The 20,850-nt window shown below is 55.2% G+C and overlaps 1 protein-coding gene and 1 long non-coding RNA gene across 3 annotated transcripts in view; one reads left to right on the top strand and one right to left on the bottom strand.

Annotated features, from left to right (window-relative positions):
- LOC144684701 (uncharacterized) overlaps nucleotides 1–20,850 on the top strand; it is a 466,848-nt gene that overhangs the window by 320,097 nt on the left and 125,901 nt on the right. The gene's annotated exons all lie outside the window — the stretch shown is intronic.
- cd82b (CD82 molecule b) overlaps nucleotides 1–20,850 on the bottom strand; it is a 113,923-nt gene that overhangs the window by 69,957 nt on the left and 23,116 nt on the right. For both annotated transcript variants that reach the window (XM_078548821.1, XM_078548822.1), the window contains one exon: nucleotides 11,668–11,744. In XM_078548821.1, the coding sequence (XP_078404947.1) occupies nucleotides 11,668–11,730 (63 nt within the window). In that variant the 5' untranslated portion in view covers nucleotides 11,731–11,744. The remainder of the gene's footprint in view (nucleotides 1–11,667; nucleotides 11,745–20,850) is intronic.

The raw sequence follows: 20,850 nt of genomic DNA, 5'->3' as shown, positions 1-20,850 counted from the left end.
TCTCCGCAGAGAATCAGTGAGGGGCCTCCAGTATCTCCACACAGAGTCAGTGAGGGGCCTCCTGTATCTCCACAGAGAGTCAGTGAGGGGACTTCTGTATCTCCACAGAGAGTCAGTGAAGGGCCTCCGATATCTCCACAGAGAGTCAGTGAGGGGCCTCCTGTATCTCCACAGAGAGTCAGTGATGGGCCTCCTGTATCTCCGCAGAGAGTCAGTGAGGGGCCTCCTGTATGTCCGCACAGAGTCAGTGAGGGGCCTCCTGTATCTCTGCAGAGAGTCAGCGAGGTGCCTCGTGTATCTCCACACAGAGTCAGTAAGGGGCCTCCTGTATCTCCACAGAGAGTCAGTGAGGTGCCTCGTGTATCTCCGCAGAGAGTCAGTGAGGGGCCTCCTGTATCTCCACAGAGAGTCAGTGAGGGGCCTCCTGTATCTCCACAGAGAGTCAGTGAGGGGCCTCCTGTATCTCCGCAGAGAGTCATGAGGGGCCTCCTGTATCTCCACAGAGAGTCAGTGAGGGGCCTCCAGTATCTCCGCAGAGAGTCAGTGAGGGGCCTCCTGTATCTCCGCAGAGAGTCAGTGAGGTGCCTCCTGTATCTCTGCAGAGAGTCAGTGAGGTGCCTCCTGTATCTCCGCACAGTCAGTGAGGTGCCTCCTGTATCTCCGCACAGTCAGTGAGGGGCCTCCTGTATCTCCACAGAGAGTCAGTGAGGGGCCTCCTGTATCTCCACAGAGAGTCATGAGGGGCCTCCTGTCTCTCCACAGAGAGTCAGTGAGGGGCCTCCTGTATCTCCGCAGAGAGTCAGTGAGGGGCCTCCTGTATCTTTGCACAGAGTCAGTGAGGTGCCTCGTGTATCTCCGCAGAGAGTCAGTGAGGTGCCTCCTGTATCTCCGCAGAGAGTCAGTGAGGTGCCTCCTGTATCTCCGCAGAGTCAGTGAGGGGCCTCCTGTATCTCCGCACAGAGTCAGTGAGGGGCCTCCTGTATCTCCGCAGAGAGTCAGTGAGGGGCCTCCTGTATCTCCGCACAGAGTCAGTGAGGGGCCTCCTGTATCTCCGCAGAGAGTCAGTGAGGGGCCTCCTGTATCTCCGCAGAGAGTCAGTGAGGGGCCTCCTGTATCTCCGCAGAGAGTCAGTGAGGGGCCTCCTGTATCTCCACACAGAGTCAGTGAGGGGCCTCCTGTATCTCCGCAGAGAGTCAGTGAGGGGCCTCCTGTATCTCCACAGAGAGTCAGTGATGGGCCTCCTGTATCTCCGCAGAGAGTCAGTGAGGTGCCTCCTGTATCTCCGCAGAGAGTCAGTGAGGTGCCTCCTGTATCTCCGCACAGTCAGTGAGGGGCCTCCTGTATCCCCACAGAGAGTCAGTGAGGGGCCTCCTGTATCTCCGCAGAGAGTCATGAGGGGCCTCCTGTATCTCCACAGAGAGTCAGTGAGGGGCCTCCTGTATCTCCGCAGAGAGTCAGTGAGGGGCCTCCTGTATCTCCGCAGAGAGTCAGTGAGGGGCCTCCTGTATCTCCACAGAGAGTCAGTGAGGTGCCTCGTGTATCTCCACAGAGAGTCAATGAGGGGCCTCCTGTATCTCCGCAGAGAGTCAGTGAGGGGCCTCATGTATCTCCGCAGAGAGTCAGTGAGGTGCCTCCTGTATCTCCACAGAGAGTCAGTGAGGTGCCTCCTGTATCTCCGCACAGTCAGTGAGGGGCCTCCTGTATCTCCACAGAGAGTCAGTGAGGGGCCTCCTGTATCTCCGCAGAGAGTCAGTGAGGGGCCTCCTGTATCTCCACAGAGAGTCAGTGAGGTGCCTCCTGTATCTCCACAGAGAGTCAGTGAGGGGCCTCCTGTATCTCCACAGAGAGTCAGTGAGGTGCCTCCGGTATCTCCGCAGAGAGTCAGTGAGGGGCCTCCTGTATCTCCGCAGAGTAAGAGAGGGGCCTCCTATATCCCCACAGAGAGTCAGTAAGGGGCCTCCTGTATCTCCGCAGAGAGTCATGAGGGGCCTCCTGTATCTCCACAGAGAGTCAGTGAGGGGCCTCCTGTATCTCCGCAGAGAGTCAGTGAGGGGCCTCCTGTATCTCCGCAGAGAGTCAGTGAGGGGCCTCCTGTATCTCCGCAGAGAGTCAGTGAGGTGCCTCCTGTATCTCTGCAGAGAGTCAGTGAGGTGCCTCCTGTATCTCTGCAGAGAGTCAGTGAGGGGCCTCCTGTATCTCCGCACAGTCAGTGAGGGGCCTCCTGTATCTCCACAGAGAGTCAGTGAGGTGCCTCCGGTATCTCCGCAGAGAGTCAGTGAGGGGCCTCCTGTATCTCCGCAGAGTCAGAGAGGGGCCTCCTGTATCTCCACAGAGAGTCAGTGAGGGGCCTCCTGTATCTCCACAGAGAGTCAGTGAGGTGCCTCCTGTATCTCCACAGAGAGTCAGTGAGGGGCCTCCTGTATCTCCACAGAGAGTCAGTCAGGTGCCTCCGGTATCTCCGCAGAGAGTCAGTGAGGGGCCTCCTGTATCTCCGCAGAGTCAGAGAGGGGCCTCCTGTATCTCCACAGAGAGTCAGTGAGGGGCCTCCTGTATCTCCACAGAGATACAGTGAGGGGCCTCCTGTATCTCTGCAGAGAGACAGTGAGGAGCCTCCTGTATCTCCGCAGAGAGTCAGTGAGGGGCCTCCTGTATCTCCACACAGAGTCAGTGAGGGGCCTCCTGTATCTCCGCAGAGAATCAGTGAGGGGCCTCCAGTATCTCCACACAGAGTCAGTGAGGGGCCTCCTGTATCTCCGCAGAGAGTCAGTGAGGGGACTTCTGTATCTCCACAGAGAGTCAGTGAAGGGCCTCCTATATCTCCACAGAGAGTCAGTGAGGGGCCTCCTGTATCTCCACAGAGAGTCAGTGATGGGCCTCCTGTATCTCCGCAGAGAGTCAGTGAGGGGCCTCCTGTATCTCCGCACAGAGTCAGTGAGGGGCCTCCTGTATCTCTGCAGAGAGTCAGCGAGGTGCCTCGTGTATCTCCACACAGAGTCAGTAAGGGGCCTCCTGTATCTCCACAGAGAGTCAGTGAGGTGCCTCGTGTATCTCCGCAGAGAGTCAGTGAGGGGCCTCCTGTATCTCCACAGAGAGTCAGTGAGGGGCCTCCTGTATCTCCACAGAGAGTAAGTGAGGGGCCTCCTGTATCTGCGCAGAGAGTCATGAGGGGCCTCCTGTATCTCCACAGAGAGTCAGTGAGGGGCCTCCTGTATCTCCACAGAGAGTCAGTGAGGTGCCTCCTGTATCTCCACAGAGAGTCAGTGAGGGGCCTCCTGTATCTCCACAGAGAGTCAGTGAGGTGCCTCCGGTATCTCCGCAGAGAGTCAGTGAGGGGCCTCCTGTATCTCCGCACAGTCAGTGAGGGGCCTCCTGTATCTCCGCAGAGAATCAGTGAGGGGCCTCCAGTATCTCCACACAGAGTCAGTGAGGGGCCTCCTGTATCTCCGCAGAGAGTCAGTGAGGGGACTTCTGTATCTCCACAGAGAGTCAGTGAAGGGCCTCCTATATCTCCACAGAGAGTCAGTGAGGGGCCTCCTGTATCTCCACAGAGAGTCAGTGATGGGCCTCCTGTATCTCCGCAGAGAGTCAGTGAGGGGCCTCCTGTATCTCCGCACAGAGTCAGTGAGGGGCCTCCTGTATCTCTGCAGAGAGTCAGCGAGGTGCCTCGTGTATCTCCACAGAGAGTCAGTGAGGGGCCTCCTGTATCTCCACAGAGAGTCAGTGAGGTGCCTCCGGTATCTCCGCAGAGAGTCAGTGAGGGGCCTCCTGTATCTCCACAGAGAGTCAGTGAGGGGCCTCCTGTATCTCCACAGAGATACAGTGAGGGGCCTCCTGTATCTCTGCAGAGAGACAGTGAGGAGCCTCCTGTATCTCCGCAGAGAGTCAGTGAGGGGCCTCCTGTATCTCCACACAGAGTCAGTGAGGGGCCTCCTGTATCTCCGCAGAGAATCAGTGAGGGGCCTCCAGTATCTCCACACAGAGTCAGTGAGGGGCCTCCTGTATCTCCGCAGAGAGTCAGTGAGGGGACTTCTGTATCTCCACAGAGAGTCAGTGAAGGGCCTCCTATATCTCCACAGAGAGTCAGTGAGCGGCCTCCTGTATCTCCACAGAGAGTCAGTGTTGGGCCTCCTGTATCTCCGCAGAGAGTCAGTGAGGGGCCTCCTGTATCTCCGCACAGAGTCAGTGAGGGGCCTCCTGTATCTCTGCAGAGAGTCAGCGAGGTGCCTCGTGTATCTCCACACAGAGTCAGTAAGGGGCCTCCTGTATCTCCACAGAGAGTCAGTGAGGTGCCTCGTGTATCTCCGCAGAGAGTCAGTGAGGGGCCTCCTGTATCTCCACAGAGAGTCAGTGAGGGGCCTCCTGTATCTCCACAGAGAGTCAGTGAGGGGCCTCCTGTATCTCCGCAGAGAGTCATGAGGGGCCTCCTGTATCTCCACAGAGAGTCAGTGAGGGGCCTCCAGTATCTCCGCAGAGAGTCAGTGAGGGGCCTCCTGTATCTTTGCACAGAGTCAGTGAGGTGCCTCGTGTATCTCTGCAGAGAGTCAGTGAGGTGCCTCCTGTATCTCCGCAGAGAGTCAGTGAGGTGCCTCCTGTATCTCCGCAGAGTCAGTGAGGGGCCTCCTGTATCTCCGCACAGAGTCAGTGAGGGGCCTCCTGTATCTCCGCAGAGAGTCAGTGAGGGGCCTCCTGTATCTCCGCACAGAGTCAGTGAGGGGCCTCCTGTATCTCCGCAGAGAGTCAGTGAGGGGCCTCCTGTATCTCCGCAGAGAGTCAGTGAGGGGCCTCCTGTATCTCCGCAGAGAGTCAGTGAGGGGCCTCCTGTATCTCCACACAGAGTCAGTGAGGGGCCTCCTGTATCTCCGCAGAGAGTCAGTGAGGGGCCTCCTGTATCTCCACAGAGAGTCAGTGATGGGCCTCCTGTATCTCCGCAGAGAGTCAGTGAGGGGCCTCCTGTATCTCCGCAGAGAGTCAGTGAGGTGCCTCCTGTATCGCCGCACAGTCAGTGAGGGGCCTCCTGTATCCCCACAGAGAGTCAGTGAGGGGGCTCCTGTATCTCCGCAGAGAGTCATGAGGGGCCTCCTGGATCTCCACAGAGAGTCAGTGAGGGGCCTCCTGTATCTCCGCAGAGAGTCAGTGAGGGGCCTCCTGTATCTCCGCAGAGAGTCAGTGAGGGGCCGCCTGTATCTCCACAGAGAGTCAGTGAGGTGCCTCCGGTATCTCCGCAGAGAGTCAGTGAGGAGCCTCCTGTATCTCCGCAGAGTAAGAGAGGGGCCTCCTATATCCCCACAGAGAGTCAGTGAGGGGCCTCCTGTATCTCCGCAGAGAGTCATGAGGGGCCTCCTGTATCTCCGCAGAGAGTCAGTGAGGGGCCTCCTGTATCTCCGCAGAGAGTCAGTGAGGGGCCTCCTGTATCTCCACAGAGAGTCAGTGAGGTGCCTCGTGTATCTCCACAGAGAGTCAATGAGGGGCCTCCTGTATCTCCGCAGAGAGTCAGTGAGGGGCCTCCTGTATCTCCGCAGAGAGTCAGTGAGTTGCCTCCTGTATCTCTGCAGAGAGTCAGTGAGGTGCCTCCTGTATCTCTGCAGAGAGTCAGTGAGGGGCCTCCTGTATCTCCGCACAGTCAGTGAGGGGCCTCCTGTATCTCCACAGAGAGTCAGTGAGCGGCCTCCTGTATCTCCGCAGAGAGTCAGTGAGGGGCCTCCTGTATCTCCACAGAGAGTCAGTGAGGTGCCTCCTGTATCTCCACAGAGAGTCAATGAGGGGCCTCCTGTATCTCCACAGAGAGTCAGTGAGGTGCCTCCTGTATCTCCACAGAGAGTCAGTGAGGGGCCTCCTGTATCTCCACAGAGAGTCAGTGAGGTGCCTCCGGTATCTCCGCAGAGAGTCAGTGAGGGGCCTCCTGTATCTCCGCAGAGTCAGAGAGGGGCCTCCTGTATCTCCACAGAGAGTCAGTGAGGGGCCTCCTGTATCTCCACAGAGATACAGTGAGGGGCCTCCTGTATCTCTGCAGAGAGACAGTGAGGAGCCTCCTGTATCTCCGCAGAGAGTCAGTGAGGGGCCTCCAGTATCTCCACACAGAGTCAGTGAGGGGCCTCCTGTATCTCCGCAGAGAATCAGTGAGGGGCCTCCAGTATCTCCACACGGAGTCAGTGAGAGGCCTCCTGTATCTCCGCAGAGAGTCAGTGAGGGGCCTCCTGTATCTCCACAAAGAGTCAGTGAAGGGCCTCCTGTATCTCCACAGAGAGTCAGTGAGGGGCCTCCTGTATCTCCACAAAGAGTCAGTGATGGGCCTCCTGAATCTCTGCAGAGAGTCAGTGAGGGGCCTCCTGTATCTCCACAGAGAGTCAGTGAGGTGCCTCGTGTATCTCCACAGAGAGTCAGTGAGGGGCCTCCTGTATCTCCACAGAGAGTCAGTGAGGTGCCTCGTGTATCTCCGCAGAGAGTCAGTGAGGGGCCTCCTGTATCTCCACAGAGAGTCAGTGAGGGGCCTCCAGTATCTCCACAGAGAGTCAGTGAGGGGCCTCCTGTATCTCCACAGAGAGTCAGTGAGGGGCCTCCTGTATCTCCGCAGAGAGTCAGTGAGGGGCCTCCTGTATCTCCACACAGAGTCAGTGAGGGGCCTCCTGTATCTCCGCAGAGAGTCAGTGAGGGGCCTCCTGTATCTCCACAGAGAGTCAGTGATGGGCCTCCTGTATCTCCCACAGAGAGTGAGTGAGGGGCCTCCTGTATCTCCACAGAGAGTCAGTGAGGGGCCTCCTGTATCTCCACAGAGAGTCAGTGAGGGGCCTCCTGTATCTCCGCAGAGAGTCATGAGGGGCCTCCTGTATCTCCACAGAGAGTCAGTGAGGGGCCTCCTGTATCTCCACAGAGAGTCAGTGAGGGGTCTCCTGTATCTCCGCAGAGAGTCATGAGGGGCCTCCTGTATCTCCACAGAGAGTCAGTGAGGGGCCTCCTGTATCTCCGCAGAGAGTCATGAGGGGCCTCCTGTATCTCCACAGAGAGTCAGTGAGGGGCCTCCTATATCTCCGCAGAGAGTCAGTGAGGGGCCTCCAGTATCTCCACACAGAGTCAGTGAGGGGCCTCCTGTATCTCCGCAGAGAGTCAGTGAGGGGACTTCTGTATCTCCACAGAGAGTCAGTGAAGGGCCTCCTATATCTCCACAGAGAGTCAGTGAGGGGCCTCCTGTATCTCCACAGAGAGTCAGTGATGGGCCTCCTGTATCTCCGCAGAGAGTCAGTGAGGGGCCTCCTGTATCTCCGCAGAGAGTCAGTGAGGGGCCTCCTGTATCTCTGCAGAGAGTCAGCGAGGTGCCTCGTGTATCTCCACACAGAGTCAGTAAGAGGCCTCCTGTATCTCCACAGAGAGTCAGTGAGGTGCCTCGTGTATCTCCGCAGAGAGTCAGTGAGGGGCCTCCTGTATCTCCACAGAGAGTCAGTGAGGGGCATCCTGTATCTCCACAGAGAGTCAGTGAGGGGCCTCCTGTATCTCCGCAGAGAGTCATGAGGGGCCTCCTGTATCTCCACAGAGAGTCAGTGAGGGGCCTCCAGTATCTCCGCAGAGAGTCAGTGAGGGGCCTCCTGTATCTCCGCAGAGAGTCAGTGAGGTGCCTCCTGTATCTCTGCAGAGAGTCAGTGAGGTGCCTCCTGTATCTCCGCACAGTCAGTGAGGTGCCTCCTGTATCTTCGCACAGTCAGTGAGGGGCCTCCTGTATCTCCACAGAGAGTCAGTGAGGGGCCTCCTGTATCTCCACAGAGAGTCATGAGGGGCCTCCTGTATCTCCACAGAGAGTCAGTGAGGGGCCTCCTGTATCTCCGCAGAGAGTCAGTGAGGGGCCTCCTGTATCTTTGCACAGAGTCAGTGAGGTGCCTCGTGTATCTCCGCAGAGAGTCAGTGAGGTGCCTCCTGTATCTCCGCAGAGAGTCAGTGAGGTGCCTCCTGTATCTCCGCAGAGTCAGTGAGGGGCCTCCTGTATCTCCGCACAGAGTCAGTGAGGGGCCTCCTGTATCTCCGCAGAGAGTCAGTGAGGGGCCTCCTGTATCTCAGCACAGAGTCAGTGAGGGGCCTCCTGTATCTCCGCAGAGAGTCAGTGAGGGGCCTCCTGTATCTCCGCAGAGAGTCAGTGAGGGGCCTCCTGTATCTCCGCAGAGAGTCAGTGAGGGGCCTCCTGTATCTCCACACAGAGTCAGTGAGGGGCCTCCTGTATCTCCGCAGAGAGTCAGTGAGGGGCCTCCTGTATCTCCACAGAGAGTCAGTGATGAGCCTCCTGTATCTCCGTAGAGAGTCAGTGAGGGGCCTCCTGTATCTCCGCAGAGAGTCAGTGAGGTGCCTCCTGTATCTCCGCACAGTCAGTGAGGGGCCTCCTGTATCCCCACAGAGAGTCAGTGAGGGGCCTCCTGTATCTCCGCAGAGAGTCATGAGGGGCCTCCTGTATCTCCACAGAGAGTCAGTGAGGGGCCTCCTGTATCTCCGCAGAGAGTCAGTGAGGGGCCTCCTGTATCTCCGTAGAGAGTCAGTGAGGGGCCTCCTGTATCTCCACAGAGAGTCAGTGAGGTGCCTCGTGTATCTCCACAGAGAGTCAATGAGGGGCCTCCTGTATCTCCGCAGAGAGTCAGTGAGGGGCCTCCTGTATCTCCACAAAGAGTCAGTGAAGGGCCTCCTGTATCTCCACAGACAGTCAGTGAGGGGCCTCCTGTATCTCCACAAAGAGTCAGTGATGGGCCTCCTGTATCTCTGCAGAGAGTCAGTGAGGGGCCTCCTGTATCTCCACAGAGAGTCAGTGAGGTGCCTCGTGTATCTCCACAGAGAGTCAGTGAGGGGCCTCCTGTATCTCCGCAGAGAGTCAGTGAGGTGCCTCCTGTATCTCCACACAGAGTCAGTGAGGGGCCTCCTGTATCTCCGCAGAGAGTCAGTGAGGGGCCTCCTCTATCTCCACAGAGAGTCAGTGATGGGCCTCCTGTATCTCCGCAGAGAGTGAGTGAGGGGCCTCCTGTATGTCCACAGAGAGTCAGTGAGGGGCCTCCTGTATCTCCACAGAGAGTCAGTGAGGGGCCTCCTGTATCTCCGCAGAGAGTCATGAGGGGCCTCCTGTATCTCCACAGAGAGTCAGTGAGGGGCCTCCTGTATCTCCACAGAGAGTCAGTGAGGGGCCTCCTGTATCTCCGCAGAGAGTCATGAGGGGCCTCCTGTATCTCCACAGAGAGTCAGTGAGGGGCCTCCTGTATCTCCGCAGAGAGTCAGTGAGGGGCCTCCTGTATCTCCGCAGAGAGTCATTGAGGTGCCTCCTGTATCTCTGCAGAGAGTCAGTGAGGTGCCTCCTGTATCTCCGCACAGAGTCAGTGAGGGGCCTCCTGTATCTCCACAGAGAGTCAATGAGGGGCCTCCTGTATCTCCACAGAGAGTCAGTGATGGGCCTCCTGTATCTCCGCAGAGCGTCAGTGAGGGGCCTCCTGTATCTCCGCAGAGAGTCAGTGAGGGGCCTCCTGTATCTCTGCAGAGAGTCAGTGAGGTGCGTCGTGTATCCCCACAGAGAGTCAGTGAGGGGCCTCCTGTATCTCCGCACAGAGTCAGTGAGGGGCCTCCTGTATCTCCGCAGAGTCAGTGAGGGGTCTCCTGTATCTTTGCACAGAGTCAGTGAGGGGCCTCCTGTATCTTCACAGAGAGTCAGTGAGGTGCCTCCTGTATCTCCACAGAGAGTCAGTGAGGGGCCTCCTGTATCTCCACACAGAGTCAGTGAGGGGCCTCCTGTATCTCCACAGCGAGTCAGTGAGGGGCATCCTGTATCTCCACACAGAGTCAGTGAGGGGCCTCCTGTATCTCCACAGAGAGTCAGTGAGGGGCCTCCTGTATCTCCGCAGAGAGTCAGTGAGGTGCCTCCTGTATCTCCACAGAGAGTCAGTGAGGGGCCTCCTGTATCTCCACAGAGAGTCAGTGAGGTGCCTCCGGTATCTCCGCAGAGAGTCAGTGAGGGGCCTCCTGTATCTCCGCAGAGTCAGAGAGGGGCCTCCTGTATCTCCACAGAGAGTCAGTGAGGGGCCTCCTGTATCTCCACAGAGATACAGTGAGGGGCCTCCTGTATCTCTGCAGAGAGACAGTGAGGGGCCTCCTGTATCTCCGCAGAGAGTCAGTGAGGGGCCTCCTGTATCTCCACACAGAGTCAGTGAGGGGCCTCCTGTATCTCCGCAGAGAGTCAGTGAGGGGCCTCCAGTATCTCCACACGGAGTCAGTGAGGGGCCTCCTGTATCTCTGCAGAGAGTCAGTGAGGGGCCTCCTGTATCTCCGCAGAGAGTCAGTGAGGGGCCTCCTGTATCTCCACAGAGAGTCAGTGATGGGCCTCCTGTATCTCCGTAGAGAGTCAGTGAGGGGCCTCCTGTATCTCCGCAGAGAGTCAGTGAGGGGCCTCCTGTATCTCCACAGAGAGTCAGTGAGGTGCCTCGTGTATCTCCACAGAGAGTCAATGAGGGGTCTCCTGTATCTCCGCAGAGAGTCAGTGAGGGGCCTCCTGTATCTCCACAGAGAGTCAGTGATGGGCCTCCTGTATCTCCGCAGAGAGTCAGTGAGGGGCCTCCTGTACTTCCGCAGAGAGTCAGTGAGAGGCCTCCTGTATCTCCGCAGAGAGTCAGTGAGGGGCCTCCTGTATCTCCGCAGAGAGTCAGTGAGGGGCCTCCTGTATCTTTGCACAGAGTCAGTGAGGTTCCTCGTGTATCTCCGCAGAGAGTCAGTGAGGTGCCTCCTGTATCTCCGCAGAGAGTCAGTGAGGTGCCTCCTGTATCTCCGCAGAGAGTCAGTGAGGTGCCTCCTGTATCTCCGCAGAGTCAGCGAGGGGCCTCCTGTATCTCCGCAGAGAGTCAGTGAGGTGCCTCCTGTATCTCCGCAGAGAGTCAGTGAGGGGCCTCCTGTATCTCCGCAGAGAGTCAGTGAGGGGTTTCTCTCAGCACTCCAGTGATCTTTCCTGCAGCAGATTGCTGAGGCACCGCCTCGTGGGAGTGAAAGTGGATTTCCCTGAGGAAGTCAGCATTCATCCTGCTAGCGCTGCCACTCCACTAGTGTCCCTGTTGTTGCCTGTCAGCCACTCCCGACTGCAATGAAGTAAGTACGGTCAGCTCAAGAGGTAAGGCACAGTATAAAACTAAAAAAAGGTACGGTTGCAAATGCTCAGCAAAGCCCCAGATTTTCATCCCCGGGTCCAGTTTGCCAAGTTGGGAGATTTCCCGGTCAGCGAATCTGATCTTTAAAAATGTCTGACTGCAGGTCGGATTGACTCTATATATAAACAGGGCTCTGAAGAAGAGTCAAAATGTTAACTCTGTTTCTCTCTCCACAGTTGCTGCCAGACCTGTTGAGTTTTTCCAGCATTTTATGCATTTATTTTGGATTGTACACCAGCTGGACACTGGGAATACTGCAAACTCTCTTCTTTATATCTGTCTTAGTCAGCATGGGGACTCAGCACCTTCCCCTCCCCTTGTCACCAGGGCCGTATACTCGAGTTCTAAAACTGGAGCCGAGACGGCTCTGATTTTCTTCAGGGTGCAGGATATTTGACTAAAAGGTGCCCATGGAATCTCAGAACCTGGAAAACTTGAGGATTTGCTCATTCAACAAATGTTAATGTGGTCTTGAGCCACCAGCTGTTCAGGTAGATGCCTGAGGAACAGATCCCATACTCACAAAGAAAAGTAGATTGAAGAGGAACAGGAAATATTTGGTGACTTTAATGCAGCCTTTTCCCATGTTTTCCTAGTGGCCTGTGTGAACAGAAAAACAGAATCTTATTTCAGACTGGTACCAATCACTACACTTTCAAATGTCCCAAATGACAGTTAGAATGAATCAGTAAAAAAAACTGGAACCAGCTCCAGCTCCTTAACCTCAGCAGTGAACAACACTGTATTTTCTGTAAAATGTAGGTGTTGACCTTTACCCCCTAGATTGGGATCAACCTCTACCCCCTGGACTGGGATTGACCTTTACCTCCAGGACTGGGATCGACCTTAACCTTCAGGTTTGGAATTGACCTTTACCCCTGGATTGGGATCCACCTTTACCCCCTGCACTGGGATCGACCTTTACCCCCTGCACTGGGATCAACCTTTACCCCCTGGACAGGGATCAACCTTTACCCCCTGGACAGGGATCGACCTTTACCTCCAGGACTGGGATCGACCTTTACCCCCTGGACAGGGATCGACCTTTACCTCCAGGACTGGGATCGACCTTTACCTCCAGGACTGGGATCGACCTTCACCCCTGGACAGGGATCGACCTTTACCCCCTGGACTGGGATCGACCTTTACTCCCTGGACTAGGATCGATCTTTAACCCCCTGGACTGGGATCTACCTTTACCCCCAGACTGGGATCGACCTTTACCCCCTGGACTAGGATCGACCTTTACCCCTAGACTGGGATTGACCTTTACTCCCTGGACTGGGATCGACCTTTACCCCCTGGACTGAGATCAACCTTTACCCCCTGGACTGGGATCAACCTTTACCTCCAGGACTGTGATAGATCTTTATCCCCTTGACTGGGATCGACCTCTAACGCCAGAACCGGGATCGGCCTTTACCCCCAGCACTGGGATCGGCCGTTACCCACAGGAGTAAAATTGGGTCCAGAACCTGTGAGCTGACCGAGACTTTGTGGGGTGACAACACGTTGGAACATGTGAGAGAGGAAAGGTAGGTTGGTGATGGAACAATTATTAGCGAGGATAGAGGGGATTTTTGAGGTTTGGGGTGAAGTGGGGGGGAACAGTAGCTGAAGAGAGACAGAACAGTTAAAGTGATCAGCTCACATGTAGATCAGGAGGGAAAGTTGGATATCAGCTGTTTAGTGGGAATAGGAGTGGGTCTCCTGGACAAATGAGTTCAGAGAGGGGGAGAGGGGAGAAACTGGAGAGCGATGTGAGTTCAGGGCTAGGGCGATGGGGGGAGATTCGAAGTTTGGCTCACTAGCCTAGGGGCAGCTGATCAGATGGTCTCAATCTCAGTGACAGAGAAGTCCATGAGCTCCTCAAACTTGTTGTTGGAGGTGTTGGTGGAGGGGGCTGGGAGAGGAGTTTAAGAAGATGGGTTGAAATACAGAAGAGAGGCCAGGGTTATCTTTACATTCCTGGAATAGAGAACAGGATCCAAGAATGCTTTATATAGCCCAGTCAGAGCTGGTGGTGAATGGCTAATTCTGTTATCCGCCATGTCCATTGAAGTCTGCATCCCTTGGAGTTAAGGGAGCAGAGATGATGGCCGTATGGGAACAGCCAGGGTGAGACAGAGTTTTATTGGGGACCAGGACAGCGAAGGTGAAGTTGAGGGTTTGGTTGCGCAGGTGGGTAGCTGCAGAAACAATGTGGTGAACGGATGGCCAAAGGCTGGAGAGCTGGGAATTTGAAAGTGCCTGTGTAACGATGGGTGGAGAGTTTTCCCTCAGATACAGAAGAGAGTGGAACTGGGAGAGGGAAGGGAGATGTGGGTGGAGACGGATGTAGCAAATGAGCTCATCATTGAAAGCATAAGAGTAGACAAGACATGAGAAACGATAAGATCCAGGGAATGGTCATGGCTCTGGATTGGGGTGTTTATACATGGAAGAAGAGATTCACAGAGGGTGAGAGGGCAGTGAACTCAAAGGTGAAGAAATATGAGTTGAGATGGAGATGAGAAACCACTTATTGCAGAGGATGAGGGAGAAAAGTAGTGAAGATATCCCAGTGAGAAACTTGGTGCTGTACTTGGGCAGGAAGTAGAGACTGAGGAGAGGGCTTAAATGAGGTGAGTATTAAAACGAGGAGAAGGTACTGGGGGTGTGTGGAGGTGAACAGTCAGAAAGTGAGGGGCAGTGAAAGCTGATTCACAGGGTCAGTATTGAGAGGGCAGGAGTGAGAGGTGCAAGGTCAGTGAGAGAGTAGGATAGGCCAGTTAGGGGTAGGTCCGTCGGAGGATTCCCAGGGAGAATGGGGGCTATCTTACAGGGAGTGAAGCCTGGGACAGCATCAGGAAATCGGAAGCTCAGGGAGTGGTGCTTTGGGGTAGAGATTTGGGAAGGCAGAGTACCCGAAAAGAGAGAAATTAAAGAAGGCAATGGCAGTGGGGGGGGGGGGGGGGGGGGGGGGGCAGGTTGTGGGGGGTGGTAAAGGGAAAAGAAAAAACAAGGTGTAATAGAAGTGATGGGCTTGGGTTCAAATGTAAATAAACACGAGGAAACTTACATTACAGAGGAATGGCTAGATAGGAAGATTAGAATAGATAAATTCTGGTAATAAACAGGAAATAGGAAATGACATAATTAAAGTCAGAGGCCCAATGATGAGATAAAGTGAACATAGATAAGGTAGAGTTAACTTGAAGCAATGACAAACTGATACTCAGTCTTAGTGACAGATGTAAAGGGTAACCTTCCCTCTATCATAAGGTCAGAAGTGGGGATGTTCGCTGATGATTGCACAATATTCAGCACCATTCACAACTCCTCAGATACTGAAGCAGTCCATGTCCAATTGCAGCAAGACCTGGACAATATTCAGGCTTGGGCTGACAAGTGGCAAGTAACATTCGCGCCACACAAGTGCCAGGCAATGACCATCTCCAACAAGAGAGAATCTAACCATCGCCCCTTGCTGTTCAATGGCATTACCATCACTGAATCCCCCACTATCAACATCCTGGTGGTTACCATTGACCAGAAACTGAGCTAGCCATATAAATACTGTGGCTACAAGAGCAGGTCAGAGGCTAGGAATCGTGCGATGAGTAACTCACCTCCTGACTCCCCAAAGCCTGTCCACCATCTACAAGGCACATGTCAGGAGTGTGATGGAATACTCTCCACTTGCCTGGATGAGTGCAGCTCCCACAACACTCAAGACGTTTGGCACCATCCAGAACAGGGTCCCACTGTTTTACAGCAATCCGTCTTTTAAAAACGATAGCTCTTAATCAATCCAGGTTTCAAACATCCTCATCAATGAAATGAGAATCGGCTGGTTTCTATAACGACGCTGTGTAAATTAAGAAGTTTTTCTCATAGGCAGTGTTTATGATGGGCAGGTTGTAAAACAGGAGCTTCTATACACAGTGGACAATGGACCCTGGAGGTTACCACTGAAGTGCTGACTGCAGTTATCCAGCCCATGGTATTGTTTGGCCAACCCTATCAAATGAAATCCTCCAATCCCAGTACATATCCTTAGTAACTCATTCAACACCCGTCTCCTTAGTAACCTAGCTCCCATTGAGACTATGCTGTGAATCTTTCCCTTCAGACAGTTATGGAGCTGTGTGGAAGGTTCACCCTCTCAAGGGCATAGTAGGCCCCTGTGGAGATGATGTCACTTTTACTGTGTTTACTGCAATGAAAACCAAACCGCAATCAAAATGGTTATAACTACTGAGAAAGGACTTTAAGCCAACAGAGCTCGTAATGCAAGAAGTACATTAAATTCACGAGAAGTTAAACAAACATTATCACATGGTAACGGATATTACTGAGGCCTGAACAGCTCACTGCATCAGTCACCTTTGGATAAACCCAAAGGCAGCATTCAAATTTCAAACAACAAACACACTTCAAATAACTCCGCTCCAACAGACCAGCGCTGGGAGCAAGGATCAGAGTCAGACCAGCGCTGGGAACCGGGAACAGAGTTAGTCCAGTGCTGGGGGCAGGGATCAGAGTTAGACCAGTGCTGGGAGCAGGGATCAGAGTTAGACCAGAGCTGGGGGCTGGGAACAGAGTTACATCAGTGCTGGGGGCAGGGAACAGAGTTAGGCCAGTGTTGGGGGCAGTGACCGGAGTTAGACCAGTGCTGGGGGCAGGGAACAGGTTTAGACCAGTGCTGGGGGCAGGGAACAGAGTTAGACCTGTGCTGGGGGCAGGGGACAGAGTTAGACCAGTGCTGGGAGCAGGGATCAGAGTTAGACCAATGTTGGTGACATTGATCAAGAGTTAGACCAGTGCTGGGGGCAGGGAACAGAGTTAGGCCAGTGCTGGGGGCAGGGAACAGAGTTACATCAGTGCTGGGGGCAGGGAACAGAGTTACATCAGTGCTGGGGGCAGGGAACAGAGTTAGGCCAGTGTTGGGGGCAGGGAACAGAGCTAGACCAGTGCTGGGGGCAGGGAACAGGTTTAGACCAGTGCTGGGGTCAGGGAACAGAGTTAGACCAGTGCTGGGGGCAGGGAATAGAGTTAGACCTGTGCTGGGGGCAGTGAACAGATTTAGACCAGTACTAGGGAAGGGATCAGAGTTAGACAAGTGCTGGGGGCAGGGATCACTGTTAGACCAGTATTGGGGGCAGGGAACAGAGCTCAAACAGACCTGGGAGCCAGCAACAGATTCAGAACAGTGCTGGGGAACAGGGATCAGAGTTAGACCAATGCTGGTGACATTGATCAAGAGTTAGACCAGTGCTGGGTGCAGAGAACAGAGCTAGACCGGGGCTGGGGGCAGGGAACAGATTTAGACCAGTGCTGGGGTCAGAGAACAGAGTGAGACCAGTGCTGGGGGCAGGGAACAGAGTTACATCAGTGCTGGGGGCAGGGAACAGAGTTAGGCCAGTGCTGGATGCAAGGCACAGAGTTAGACCAGTGCTGGGGGAAGGGATCTGAGTTAGACCTGTGCTGGGGGCAGGGAACACTGTTAGACCAGTGCTGGGGGCAGGGATCAAAGCTAGACCAGACCTGGGAGCCTGCAACAGATTTAGACCAGTGCTGGGGAACAGGGATCAGAGTTAGACCAATGATGGGCAGGGAACAGAGATAGACCAGTGCTGGGGGCAGGGAACAGAGTTAGGCCAGTGCTGGGGGCAGGGAACAGAGTTACATCAGTGCAGGGGGCAGAGAACAGAGTTAGACCAGTGCTGGGGGCTGAGAACAGGTAGGCCAGTGCTGGGGGCAGGGAACAGAGTTAGACCAGTGCAGGGGGCAGAGAACAGAGTTAGACCAGTGCTGGGGGCAGGGAACAGAGTTAGACCAGTGCTGGGGGCAGGGAACAGAGTAAGTCCAGTGCTGGGGGAAGGGATCTGAGTCAGTCCAGTGCTGGGGGCAGGGATCAGAGTTAGACCTGTGCTGGGGGCAGGGAACACTGTTAGGCCAGTGCTGGGAGCAGGGATCAGAGTTAGACCAGACCTGGGAGCGAGCAACAGATTTAGAACAGTGCTGGGGAACAGGGATCAGAGTTAGGCCAGTGATGGGCAGGGAACAGAGATAGACCAGTGCTGGCAGGAGGGAACAGAGTTAGGCCAGTGCTGGGGGCAGAGAACAGAGTTACATCAGTGCTGGGGGCAGAGAACAGAGTTAGACCAGTGCTGGGGGCAGGGAACAGAGTTACATCAGTGCTGGGGGCAGAGAACAGAGTTAGACCAGTGCTGGGGGCAGAGAACAGATAGGCCAGTGCTGGGGGCAGGGAACAGAGTTACATCAGTGCTGGGGGCAGAGAACAGAGTTAGGCCAGTGCTGGGGAACAGGGATCAGAGTAAGTCCAGTGCTGGGGGCAGGGATCAGAGTTAGACCTGTGCTGGGGGCAGGGAACACTGATAGGCCAGTGCTGGGAGCGGGGATCAGAGTTAGACCAGACCTGGGAGCGAGCAACAGATTTAGAGCAGTGCTGGGGAACAGGGATCAGAGTTAGGCCACTGCTGGGGACATTGATCAATAGTTAGACCAGTGCTGGGGGCTGGGAACAGATTTAGGCCAGTGCTGGGGGCAGGGATCAGAGTTAGACCTGTGCTGGGGGCAGGGAACACTGTTAGGCCAGTGCTGGGGTCAGGGAACACTGTTAGGCCAGTGCTGGGAGCAGGGATCAGAGCTAGACCAGAGCTGGGACCCTGCAACAGATTTAGAACAGTGCTGGGGGCAGGGATCAGAGTTAGACCAGACCTGGGAGCGAGCAACTGATTTAGAACAGTGCTGGGAACTGGGGACAGAGTTAGACCAGTGCTGGGGCAGGAAACAGAGTTGGACCAGTGCTGGGGACATGGATCAGAGTTAGACCAGTGCTGGGAGCAGGGATCAGAGTTAGACCAGCGGTGGGAGCAGGGATCAGAGTTAGACCAGTACTGGGGGCAGGGATCAGAGTTAGACCAGTGCTGGGGGCAGGGATCAGAGTTAGACCAGTGCTGGGGGCAGGGATCAGAGTTAGACCAGTGCTGGGAACTGGGGACAGAGTTAGACCAGTGCTGGGAGCAGGGCTCAGAGCTAGATCAGGGGTGGGAGCAGGGGACATGGATCAGAGTTAGACCAGTGCTGGGAGCAGGGATCAGAGTTAGACCAGCGGTGGGAGCAGGGATCAGAGTTAGATCAGTGCTGGGGGCAGGGAACATTGTTAGACTAGTATTGGGGGCAGGGAACAGAGCTAGAACAGACCTGGGAGCCAGCAACAGATTTAGAACAGTGCTGGGGAACAGGGATCAGAGTTAGACCAATGCTGGTGTCATTGATCAAGAGTTAGACCAGTGCTGGGGGCAGGGAACAGAGATAGACCAATGCTGGTGTCATCGATCAAGAGTTAGACCAGTGCTGGGGGCAGGGAACAGAGATAGACCAGTGCTGGGGAACAGGGATCAGAGTTAGACCAATGCTGGTGTCATTGATCAAGAGTTAGACCTGTGCTGTGGGCAGGGAACAGAGTTAGGCCAGTGCTGGGGGAAGGAATCTGAGTCAATCCAGTGCTGGGGCAGAGATCAGAGTTAGACCTGTGCTGGGGGCAGGGGACAGAGTTAGACCAGTGCTGGGAACTGGGGACAGAGTTAGACCAGTGCTGGGAGCAGGAAACAGAGTTGGACCAGTGCTGGGGGCATGGATCAGAGTTAGACCAGTGCTGGGAGCAGGGATCAGAGTTAGACCAGTACTGGGGGCAGGGCTCAGAGTTAGATCAGTGCTGGGGCAGGGAACAGAGTTGGACCAGTGCTGGGGACGTGGATCAGAGTTAGACCAGTGCTGGGGGCAGGGAACATTGTTAGACTAGTATTGGGGGCAGGGAACAGAGCTAGAAAAGACCTGGGAGCCAGCAACAGATTTAGAACAGTGCTGGGAAACAGGGATCAGAGTTAGACCAATGCTGGTGACGTCGATCAAGAGTTAGACCAGGGCTGGGGGCAGGGAACAGAGCTAGACCAATGCTGGGGGATGGGATCTTAGTCAGTCCAGTACTGTGGCAGGGATCAGAGTTAGACCTGTGCTGGGGGCAGGCTACACTGTTAGGGCAGTACTGGGGGCAGGGAACAGAGTTACACCAGTGCTAGGGACTGGAATCAGAGTCAGACCAGTGCTTGGTGCAGGGAACAGAGTTCGACCAGTGCTGGGGGCAGGGGACATATTTAGACCAGTGCTAGGCAAGGGATCAGAGTTAGACCAATCTTGGGGAATGGAACAGAGTTAGACCAGGGCTGGGAGCAAGGAGCAGCGTTAGACCAGTGCTGGGGACATGGATCAGATTTAGACCAGTGCTAGGGGCAGGGAACACTGTTAGACCAGTACTGGGGGCAGGGAACAGAGCTAGAACAGGCCTGGGAGCCAGCAACAGATTTAGAACAGTGCTGGGGAACAGGGATCAGAGTTAGACCAATGCAGGGGGCAGGGAACAGAGTTAGACCAGTTCTGGGGGCAGGGAACAGAGTTACATCAGTGCTGGGGGCAGGGAACAGAGTTAGGCCAGTGTTGGGGGCAGGGAACAGAGCTAGACCAGTGCTGGGGGCAGGGAACAGGTTTAGACCAGTTCTGGGGGCAGGGAACAGAGTTACATCAGTGCTGGGGGCAGGGAACAGAGTTAGGCCAGTGTTGGGGGCAGGGAACAGAGCTAGACCAGTGCTGGGGGCAGAGAACAGGTTTAGACCAGTTCTGGGGGCAGGGAACAGAGTTACATCAGTGCTGGGGGCAGGGAACAGAGTTAGGCCAGTGTTGGGGGCAGGGAACAGAGTTAGACCAGTTCTGGGGGCAGGGAACAGAGTTACATCAGTGCTGGGGGCAGGGAACAGAGTTAGACCAGTGTTGGGGGCAGGGAACAGGTTTAGACTGGTGTTGGGGAAGGGATCACAGTCAGGCCAGTGTTGGGAGCCAGGATCAGAGTTAGACCTGTGCTGGGGACAGGGAACAGATTTAGGCCAGTGCTGGGGGCAGGGAACAGAGTTAGACCAATGCTTTTTGCATGGAACTGAGTTTGACCAGTGCTGGGGGCAGCGAACAGCGTAATGCCAGTGCTGGGGACAGGAAACAGAACTAGACCAGTGCTGGGGGCAGGGAACAGGGTTAAACCAGTTCTGGGGGCAGGGAATAGTTAGGCCAGTGCTGAGAGCCAGGTTCAGGGTTAGACCAGTGCTGGTGAAGGGATGAGAATTAGGCCAGTGCTTTGGGCACGGATCAGAGTTAGACCAGTGCTGGGGGCAGGGAATAGAGTTAAGCCAGTGCTGGAGGCAGGGCACAGAGTTAGACCAGTGCTGGGGGAAGGGATCAGAGTCAGTCCAGTGCTGGGAGCCAGGATCAGAGTTAGACCAGAGCTGGGGGCAGGGATCAGAGTTAGACCAGTGCTGGTGCCATGGAACAGAGTTAGACCGGTGCTTTGGGCAGGGAACTGAATTAGACCAGTGCTGGGTGCAGGGTACAGAGTTAGACCAGCGCTGAGTGCAGGTAAAAGCGTTAGACCAGTCCTGGGTGCAGGGAACTGAGTTAGACCAGTGCTGGGGGTAGGGAACAGGGTTAAACCAGTGCTGTGGCAGGGAGCTGTGTGTGTGTATCTGTCTGTATGTGGCGGTGGGGGGGCAGCATGGGCGATTTGTTAGGGGTGGTGTCTGGAGGGCTGTGTGAGGGTGGGTGAGAATTTGTGGTGGGTGTGGCTGTGGTTTGGTGTGTGTTGGGTGTATGT

The sequence above is a fragment of the Cetorhinus maximus genome, chromosome 9, assembly GCF_964194155.1.
Source record: "Cetorhinus maximus chromosome 9, sCetMax3.hap1.1, whole genome shotgun sequence".
NCBI lineage: Eukaryota > Metazoa > Chordata > Chondrichthyes > Lamniformes > Cetorhinidae > Cetorhinus > Cetorhinus maximus.
Note: the sequence above shows the minus strand (reverse complement) of the source record. Positions and strands in the feature narration are given on the sequence as shown.